Raw genomic sequence first — 10946 nt, 5'->3', positions numbered from 1 at the left:
TGGCAAAGTGGGAGAAGTTCTAGCTTCCAGGGAAGAAAGCAGGCCTCTAGTCCCTGGCTGGCTACATACTTTTCTTAGGTCACTCTTCATCTCTGGATCTCAGTTTCCGTATCTGAAAAAATGGGAACTTTGATCAAATGACCTGTAAGATTCCTTTCTAGCTCCAAAATGTAGGACCTCACTGTATCTGCTCTCTACCTTGAAGGCCCAGCCTGCTCTCCAGCATGTTATGTGCTTTCTAAGAGTCTGTGGGATAGAATGTTTATCCACAGCCACGCAAAGCAAGACAGGACAAGATGCAGTCCGTCAGGCCAGAGTTCTGGCTGCAACCAGCCTTAAGTAATCAGCAAGAAATACCTAACTACCAACTTCTGGCTGCCTCTCCAAGTGAGGAATGACATTGGTTAGCATGTACTTCCTTTTTCATGTAAAGAGATTGTCATTGTGTAGCCTCTATTCTATTTTTGGTTATATGTTTTGCAGCAATTCTCCTATGAGATTGTAATGTAAATAAGATAGTTTTGGATTCATAAGGCAGTTATAAAATATATATTAAAGTGTTGTGTTCTAAAACACACTGAGAAGCTTTAAAGAAAGCACGTATCATGGGCCTTAGATGAACTCGCACATGTGTGTTAAGTCAGAGATCATCATAAGTGGAAATGACGATGGATCACCTCATTCACACCTCTCACATGTCAGATGAGGTCTTCACTGCACTCCCAGATGATTCCCAGAAACTCTGCCTGTACTTAGTGCAGGGACTGGCCACAGCAGCACACATACAGCAAGAAGAGATCACACAGAAGACCAAGGGGTGGGATCAGCCAGTCAACAGTGGGCCCAAAGAGAATTTTTGCCCTGGACATTGGGAGAGCAGAATCAGCTCCCAAGACAGAGACATTTCCATCGCCGTGGTTCTTCAAAGAGGAAGTACCTCCTTTCTCTTTTTCCAATGTGCTGCCCAAAATTCTTGGCTTCTCCTAGATATGTTTAGTTCAAATTTCCATGTATTACAAAAATAATTTTCCAATGCCTATAGCTTCTACTGATATTGAATAATATAATGAAGGCTTTTCAAAGAAGAGAAACCTTGTGGATGGAAGCTGTTTGACTCTGTGTATCACTCAAATCGGGGCAATGGTACTTGTGTCCCTGGTTCATGCTTACACTTGGCTTAGCAGCTGCTAGAAGCCTCTGTGCATTACAATAAAGAAGTCCATGCCATGCTTGGCTGCTGATTTTTACACATTCACATAATAAACACTGATGGAACAGAGAAAGACTGAAAATTATCTAGTCTCTTCTGACTTTTTAAATACAATATGACTCATATCTTGCAATGTGGCCAGCTATAGGATGGATAACTGTAACAGGATGGAGCATTCTTGGAATGGCTGAGAACTGCAGTTCTGCCCACATACCAGAGAGGCAGGCAGCAGGTAGGAAGTCCACCTACACAGACAGAAAATAATACTGAAATATATGGCAAGAAAAAAATCAGAGGCAATTGAAAGGGAAGCATGAGGAGGACAGAATACAGCATTAATTATGGGAGAAAAGACTGTAATTTCCATATCTGACAGAGCTGGATATCCACAGGGTGACTCAATCTGGAAGTTCAGGGAGGGAGACTGATGCACTGTATGTATGTATGTATGTATGTATGTATTTATTTATTTAATTTTATTTATTTATTTCAGAGAGAGAGAGAATGAGAGATAGAAAGCACGAGAGGGAAGAGGGTCAGAGGGAGAAGCAGACTCCCCGCCGAGCAGGGAGCCTGATGTGGGACTCGATCCCAGGACTCCAGGATCATGACCTGAGCCGAAGGCAGTCTCTTAACCAACTGAGCCACCCAGGTGCCCTGCACTGTATTTATTTTGTGAGATTCAGACGAAATGCACCAGGTCAGGGAGAAGTGGAAAGAACAAAGAAGATTCTTGGCCACAAAGTGATTTCCATACTCAGGAAGATGTCAGAATTGGGAAATACAGTGGGGCCAGCTCACCGAAAGTATGTCAAAGCCTATGAGGGAGTACGGGCCTCAAGGGGCGAGAGGAACACCAGTGGAAAGGGTAACTTGCTGCTGAGTTGGGGACCAGTAGTCCAATTCATCAACACTCCTTGCCTGCAAGAAGGATGACATTAAGCATTTATAGGGTTTCAGCTCTGCTGAGAGAGGCCCAGAAAGCCGAAAGACATTATAAAAGAGGTGCAAAGTTAGAGCAAGTTGCCAAGAAATTAAGTGGCACAAGAAATACCAGACTCTACCCCTAACATTCTTTAAAAAAAAAAAAAAGACTTCACAAAGCTTTCACCGGGTTTATAAATATAATTTTTTACTTTTGAAAGTATCTATTTTATCTTTATAACTAAGAATGTAATAGATTTGATGAAAGTTCCTCTGTGTATCTACTTTTTATTTTTTTAATTTATTTTATTTATTTTTTAAAGATTTTATTTATTTATTTGAGAGAGAGAATGAGAGAGAGAGAGAGAGAGCACACATGAGAGAGGGGAGGGTCAGAGGGAGAAGCAGACTCCCTGCCAAGCAGGGAACCCAATGCAGGACTCGATCCTGGGACTCCAGGATCATGACCTGAGCCAAAGGCAGTCGCTTAACCAACTGAGCCACCCAGGCGCCCTGTATCTACTTTTTAAAAAGGCAACAGTACTGTGACAGATTTAAGCTTCCCTGATCTGAAATGACACTTCTTTTAGAATAGAAAAAAAAAATTAATGATACATGTACCTACTTTAATACTATACAAGAAAGCACAGTAATTTCGTACAATTCATTTGTGAACATACAGACAGACATTTCATGAGCTGAGACTAACAGGATGCTACCTGCTCTTTACGAGCTTTTTTCTACTGATTTATGCCACAAGTATTTTGAATGGTTACTATGTGCCAGGCACTGTTCTTGTGGCTTGGGACCCAGCAGTGAGCAAACAGACAAAGATCCTTGCTCTTCTGAAGCTTGGATTTGAGTGAGGAAAGATACACAATAACCACAGATATATATATTTTAGTATGTTAGAAGATAATTTGCTATGGGGAAAAAAGTATAGAACGGAGTGGGATAAGGGAGATCTAGAGTGTGATGCTGGGGGGAGCATGATCTAAAAAGTGATCCTTGGGGTAATCTCAAGTAAACTTAATCATAAAGATCTGAGTGAAGATGTAAGAGCTGAGGGAGTTAGCCAAACTGACATCTAAGGGGGCATGTCTGGTGTATTCTAGGAATAGAAAGGAGGCCAGTGTGACTGGAGTGGAGGAGGAGAGAAGCAGGGAAGGGATAAGGGAGGGAAAAGAGGGAAGAAGAAGAATAGAAGAGACTTTGTTTCAAAAGTAATTTACAGGGGCGCCTGGTGGCTCAGTTGGTTAAGTGTGTGCCTTCGGCTCAGGTCATGATCGCACAGTCAAGGGCTGGAGCCCCGCATTGGGTTCCCCACCTCGGCAGAGTCTGCTTCTCCCTCTGCCCCTCCCCCTGCTCGTGCTGTCTCTCTCTCTCTCTCTCTCTCTCAAGTAAATAAATAAAATCTTTAAAAAAAGTAATTTACATGCTGAAAATGTAATTTATATTGAACTAAATCTCCATAAGGCTCACTATCCCCAATGTAGCATTTGTACATAAATAGACATGTTCTATAAGATTCCAGTACTCCAAATAAATGTAACATTGGATCAAATAAAATTTTAACTTTATATTAGGTTGGAAAGCTATGTGGGAAAGGGGGAAGGGGAGGTGCATTTAAATGTCATAAATAGCTTACTTCAATAACAGAGCTGAAAATCTATCATCTATCTATCTATCATCTATTATGTATCTATCTATGTTTAATCCCTCAAGGCAACAGAGACCTGTTCACCTACCGGGCACATTGGAGGAGATTGTGGAGCAACAAAATCACCAGATCTGGAGCCGTTTGAATGAACTGGGATGTAGGAACCTACATGTATCCAATACTCCAAAAACCAAAATATCAGTGTCAAGAAGAGGAAAATGTCAGTTGCTAGAAGCAAAGACTGGTCTCCTAATGAGTGGGTGAGTAGATACACATGCAATGCTAGTTTAATCATTAAGTGGTTTTCTTCTGCTTCTCTTTGCTTAGAGTAAGCTTAATAACTTTAATTTAATAAATTCCAACAATAAAAATGATAAGATTATTTGGAAACATATCTTTAAATGCACACATATCAACTTGCCAACTATGAAGAAAACAACAAAATTAGTCAGGCTTAACTATGCAGAGTATTCAATGCTGGAAAAAGTCTTGAGAGCCTCCCCTAACAGGGAGCAATTTTTATTTCACATCTCTACTAGCATTCTCTAAGCATTAGCTTATTTATTCTACACAACAATCCCATGGTCTCGATTTTATTTATTTTTAAGTAGGCTCAAGCATGGAGCCCAACGTGTGGCTTGAACTCACAACCCAGAGATCAAGAGTCAGATGCTCAACTGACTGAGCCACCCAAGCTCCCCTCTATGTTCCTAATTTTAAACAGATGAGGAAACTGAAGCACAGAGAATTTGAGTAACTTGCCCAAGGACACACAGACAATAAAAGGTAGAGCTGGGATTTGAACCCTAGTGGCCTGGGTCCAGAATTGGACTCTATACCAAGGGCATTGTGGGCTTACCATATGTGGAACTTAAGAAATAAAACAAATGAGCAAAGGGAAAAAAAGAGAGAGAGAGACAAACCAAGATGTGGGTTCTTAACTATAGGGAACAAACTGATGGTCACCAGAGGGGAGCATGGGGTGGGGGGGAGGGGGGTGAAACAGGTGATGGGGATTAAGGAGTACACTTATGATGAGCACCTGGGTGTTGTAGGGAAGTGAACAGCTATATTGTACACCTGTAACGAATATAACACTGCATTAACTATATTGGAATTAAAATAAAATGAAATAAAATAAGAAAATATGTATATGCCCAAGCTATTTATGAATGATATCATCCTGGAGGGAAAGCAACTATATACTATTGCAACATTAAGATAGGGAACACCAGGTAGACTGGGGCCGGGGGGTGGGGGGCGGTAAGAGTTCTCTTGAAAAGAGGCCAAACAAGATAAAGGTCAATTGTGGATACTTGACAATTGGCGGCAGTCTTCATACTCTTTCCATCTTTTGCAGGCTCTTCGTGGATCTAGTTTCATTACTGCTTCTGGAGCCCATAAGATGATAGATGTTTTCAGCCACAGGGTAGTATAACTTCTAGATGATTCTCATGATTTTGTGACGGCTACCGTGGGAGCTTCTACTGCAGCCCGGCAGCTTTCTATAGATGCCTGAATGGACCCTGGGCTCGCAGTCTCATCTTACAAATAAAACAGAGAATGACCCACAAATCACACTTGGGTGCTCAGTTTTCTCAATTCCTTCCGCTCTGGCAAGTTCTCCTTCTTTCTTTTTTCTCAGCTCTCTTTGGGAACTTGAGATCAGTTGGAGAAAGACGAGGGCTGCGGCTTTGCCACAGCTGCACCCACCACAGGCCACCCTGCCATCCTCGGTCCCCTCAAATGTGCCGTCTGGCCCCAGCAGCTGTTTATCCCACTGTCCTTGGCTGCGCCTGAACCCAGATGCGCTGCTTTGGTTTTACCATTTCATGAGCAAAAGAGTGAAGCTGAAGGGCACCTAGGTGGCTCCGTTGGTTAAGCATCTGTCTTCGGCTCAGGTCATGGTCCCAGTGTCCTGGGATCAAGCCCCGCATCTGGCTCCCTGCTCAGCGGGGAGTCTGCTTCTCCCTCTGCCCCTCCCCCTGCTCGTGCTTGTTCTCTCCCTCAAATAAATTTAAAAAAAAAATTCTTGAAAGAGCAAAGGAGAAGAAATGTTGTCAGTAATATCAAGTACTGCTGAGAGCACACAGAGGGTTGAGATACGAATAAAAGGTTATCAGTTACATCACTGAACATAGTTTCCACGGAAAGGTAAGTGGAAGGCAGACTTCAATGTGGAAGAGTAAAGAGAAGTTGAAGAAATAGACAAGGAAAGGAAATGTTGGCATTTCAATAAGATTGGCTGAGGAGAAACAGGGAAATGAACTGGTGGCCAGAGAAGGAAGTGGAGCCAAGGGATACTGTTTTTACTTGATGACTGGTTCTCTGAATGTGTTAGCAACTAAGGGAGAAAACATCAAAAAGGAGGCAAGTATAGTGGACTGGAGAATAGGTGGATGGAAAAGGCTGCTAAAGGGAGATGAACAGCAAGAATACAATTTCGGGAGAAACTCAAAATGTCATGTGGTCAATCCCCTCTTCTTTTAAGGATAACAAACAAACATAATAATAGGGTTCAAAGCTACTTTGTTAACTAGTCAGCTGGCTTTAATTTCTTACCTAATAAATTTTCCTAAATTTCCTTTTGCATTATTTGTGTAATGAGTAGGTCAGTTAATGATATGGTTTTGATTTGTGTTAGTAGAAAACCCCAAAACTCCTAACCACTTTTCTCATATCTGTTATGTTCTTCTTATGAAAAAGTTTTGCTTAAAAATCAGGTAAATTAGCTTAAAGGAAGAACAGGGATTAATTTATGTTTGTGTATATATAATCAGTCCCAAAGAAGTTGACAGGATATTAAATGTGAAACAAACTGAGCTTATCTTTAATAAACACTGTGGAATTAGTGGAACCATTGTTATTTCCAAGAATAGAGATGCTAAAATATCACGTTAATCCTCAGTTATTCACACAGTTGGAAATAGGCTTGAGTCAAGAATCCAAAAGGGCAAATTAATCATGCATTTAATACACATTGTTTCTGGAAGGTTTAGTGGGATTTCTATTTATATGTGGAGATTCTGATGCTTGAGAGTATTTAAAGATTCCCCAAAATGAACCTGCATATGTAAATATCTACCATTTAATTAGATTTACTCTGGTGCTGCTGCCAAAAGCCACACATACCCAGAGCTACATCTTCCTTCTTATTAAAGGAAAACAATTATCTTGCTAGTTTATACTGGTACCTAAGGTAGTCAATTGCATTAGCTAAAAAGGAAGGTGGTTTACTATGTAAAAAGTGTTTAAGTATGTTAATGAAGAATCTCCCTAATTAAATACAGGAAGTGACAACACTGGTCAGAATATTTAGGCATGACTGAAAGTTAACTTTACGTTAACACTGGATTCTTATAAGCTCTCTGCAGTTTTTCTATGCTCCCACTAGAGCCTGGGCATTTATCTATTATTGTATTATCAATATATGCAGAATGTTTCCCGGGAGCATATTTTATGTAAGCTACAAAAGGGGAGTTACAAGCTTTGGAACACAGAAGAAAATCATCTGACCTGGACATGAAGAGTAATTACATGAAGTCTTCAAGAGTAAGTGATCTATAAACTGGGATGTGAAGGATTGGTTTGCATTTTAGAGGAGCTTTGGTAGACGTTATGGTGACTGTAGAAATGGGCAGTAGAGATCATGGTACCGGTGTGGTAATTGGTAATAGAGAACATCTGGTTATATTAGACGGAGTTTTCAAGCTAATGTGCCCTAGTTACACTGCCATGATGCGAAAGAGTTATCGACATATTTGAATCTTGATTTCCCGATTCTTGGTTGGGGAGGGGTCTAGGTGCGATCCCAGGTCGATTGCCCCTAGACACAATGTTAACAAGAAAACCACAGGCCCAAAATGGCATTCGTAGGCCAAGTCACCAAACCAGGGCTTAATACCTAACCTAACTGCCTGTCAAGCTCCCCCAGAGATATGTCTTAACTAGTCAAGTCAGGAATTTTCTGATCACCAATAAAGTAATCAGTCTTAGGGGCCCTCTCTGTTCCCCAAAGGAAGAAGAGGTAATCCACCTAATAAGATCCCCTGTCCTTCCCCCTATGGGAAGGTGACCTTGCTTTTTTGGCTAATAACTTTCTTGCCCCAACCTCTTTCCTACAAAAACCTTCCATTTTTACAACTCCTCAGAGCTCCCCTCTACTTGCTAGATGAAATACCGCCTGATTCATGAATTGCTTAATAAAGCCAATTAGATCTTAAAATTTACTCAGGTGAGTTTTTGTTCTTTAATACAAGCAAACTTGTTGATTTATCCTGGCGTGTCATGCACGTATTATGATTTTGCCTGTGTTGTGAAGTAAAGTTGCTTGGAAAGCGCTGCCTTAAAGAGTGGGTGTGGCTACCACACTGAGTGAAAATTGGTTGGGGGAGGAAAATGAGGCTATAAAGGTGAGCATGGAAAGATCACGAAGGGCCTTGTAAACCATTATAAAGATTTCGGGGAGCCATCGAATGGATTTAGGCATAGAACTGACGTGAAGAAATTCACATCTTTGGAAAAACCACTCTAGCTGGGGTGACAGAATAGATTGGAAGGAAGTCAGCCAAGCAGCAAGGGAGACTAGTTAATACATTGTCACAATCTGGAATTATGATTACTGGCCTGGGAAAAAAGCTAAGGGGTTGGAGAAACTGTAGAACCTGGAAATTAAGTAAATAACCAAAGGAGGGCAAAAGGTAAGGGTCAAGGATGACTTTCAGGCATTTGGTTTAATCAATTAGGTGGATGATAATAGGAATAGCTGATGTTTATGAAACAGTTTTAATAATCTTATCTATATGCCTGCCACTGTCTCAAGAATTGTATCAATTCATTTCATTCTAACAACATTCTAACAACATGGCAAGTATCAATCTGTTACTCAGAAGAGCCACTGGAATGGAAATACACATTTGGGAGTCAACAGCTTATGGGTAGAAAGTTGAACCATGGAACTTAATGAGACTGACTGGCAAGAGTGTGTGTAACAGAAGAGGGCTGAGAATGAAAAATTAAGCCCATAGAGACATTGACATTTAAGGAATAGACAAAGGAAGACAAGGTAGCAAGAAAAATCTGAGCAAAAGGGGTTAGCAAGGAAAAATAGAGAAAGAACCAAAAGAAAGCAGAGGAGTGTGGTGTCACAGAGGCCAAGGAAAGAAAGATTCTGGGAGAAAGGAACGGAAGAATGATGTTAAGTGCTACAGTTACAAGGACTAATAATGATCCATTGGATTTAACTCTAAGAAATCACTGTAATCATTAGTGGGAACAAGTCTATTATAATAGACTTGTAAAGGCAGAAATCATATAGAAAAGTATGAAGAGTGAGGGGCTGTTGGGAAGCAGTGAACTGAGAGTAGGTAACCCATTTGAAGAGGGGTCCTTAATGGGAAAGGAAGATGATGGTAGATGGAGGCCAACGTGGGGTTGAGGGACACTTTTGTTGTTCTTAAGAGAGATTTAAGGAAGCTTAATGCTGCTGGGAAGGAGAAAAGGAGAAAGAACGTGGGTTCAAGAATATAGGAGGGAGATGGGCTCATTAATAGGTAAAGTCCTTGAGAGAGTGGCTGAGATAGAAAGGCAGAGAGCCCAGGCAGAGATTAGGAGGAGGGACACCGATTCTTTTAAAAGAGAAGAAATAAGAGAATAGTGAGTTTGGAAGCAGGTGAATCTTTAGATTGAGAGACAGATGTGGAGAGAGCTTTTATCTGATGACTATGTTTTCCCTAACGACTAAGTATTTTGGTGTTTTAAGAATAAGGGAGAAGTTGGGGAGGCCCTGGGTCGAAGTTTACTTTGTTGGTGTAGTGCTGGAAACACTGGATTCTTCTATGTTTGTTTGTTTTTTATGAGGCAGTGGTGGCAACAGATTGGGATCTAGATGATTGGTCAGAGGAGAGGTTAGAATGTGAACCATGGAATCATGGCTGGAGGGGAACGCTGTGAGTTATTGAAAAAACTGATAGGTGAAGATAAAGGAAAAGGACCCTGGAATTACAAGTTGTCAGGACTTCGTAGGACAGATGGTGAGGGTGTAACTACATGGCCAGAGAGTAGGATGACTAAGCTGAAGATTTTAAGGATGGCAGTTCTGCATGGTGACAAGCTCCAGAGCATGGTCACTGGGAATGGGAATGAGATGTTTTTACAAAGATGTTTAGCAGAGCCCCTGGGTGGCTCAGTCGGTTAAGTGACTGCCTTCAGCTCAGGTCATGATCCCAGGGTCATGGGATCGAGTCCCATGCCATGCTCCCTGCTTCACAGGGAGTCTGCTTCTTCCTCTGCCCTACTTGTTCTCTCAATCTTTCTCTTTATCTCTCTCAAATAAATAAAATCTTTAAAAAAAGTGAACAAGCTTACAAATAGGTAAAGTTATTTTAAGTAAGGAGTCAAAATGTAATCTGAAGTTCTCAGATCCACCTCATTCTGTTTCTTTTGTTTATCCACTTCATTCTGTTTTTTTTATTTTTACTTTTATTTATTTATTTTTTTTGAGGTGAAAGCCAAGTTTGTTGAAGCTATAGAAAGAGCAGATACAGATACAGATGGAGTGGTGTGTGTGGGAGACTCAGAAAGGGAATAAGGAGCATGAATCTCCAACCTCATTCTGTTCTAGTTCAAGCATGAGAATCAACAGAGAAATCAGTGATTGTCTCTAAGAAGGAAATTTCAAAACCAAGACACCTGTACCTATGTATACCTCTCAAAAACCTCTGGTGATACAGTTGCCATGTCCTTAGGACTTTGAACTCTTGCCTAGCACAGCCTTCCTTTAGCAGCGAGGTAACTTTGCACCCAGAGTCAAGGGTGCCTTGCAGAGAAAACCCAATGAACTTTCTGCAGCTGTTTTCCCCCCATCTCAGCTGGAAGCACCAATGCCTTGGCATCTTTTCGTATTATTAAAACAAAACTTTACCTCCCGACAATGTTGCAACCTGTAGTTCCAAGATAGCAATGCTTCCAGAGCTCCTTTTTATGTAAGTGTGGAGTGTTTATTACTATTAATGGGATGATTCTAATCAAATAGAAAAGTTAGAATCAAAGGAAAGTCTATGGAGGAAAAAAACTGATTTCATGAAATTTTATTATATCAGAATTGTGAACACAGCCTAATGAACTGTTCTGCCACTACTTTCGAAACATGGA

General features: G+C 40.9%; 1 protein-coding gene across 1 annotated transcript in view; it reads left to right on the top strand.

Annotated features, from left to right (window-relative positions):
- The first annotated feature begins 662 nt into the window (after window positions 1–662).
- LOC113932601 (nuclear nucleic acid-binding protein C1D-like) overlaps window positions 663–10946 on the top strand; it is a 34435-nt gene continuing 24151 nt past the window's right edge. Inside the window, 2 exon segments of the mRNA XM_035722195.1 lie at window positions 663–933; window positions 1972–2078. Coding sequence (XP_035578088.1) covers window positions 663–933; window positions 1972–2078 — 378 coding nt within the window.

This window comes from Zalophus californianus, chromosome 10, assembly GCF_009762305.2.
Source record: "Zalophus californianus isolate mZalCal1 chromosome 10, mZalCal1.pri.v2, whole genome shotgun sequence".
NCBI classification, from domain to species: Eukaryota; Metazoa; Chordata; class Mammalia; order Carnivora; family Otariidae; genus Zalophus; species Zalophus californianus.
Note: the sequence above shows the minus strand (reverse complement) of the source record. Positions and strands in the feature narration are given on the sequence as shown.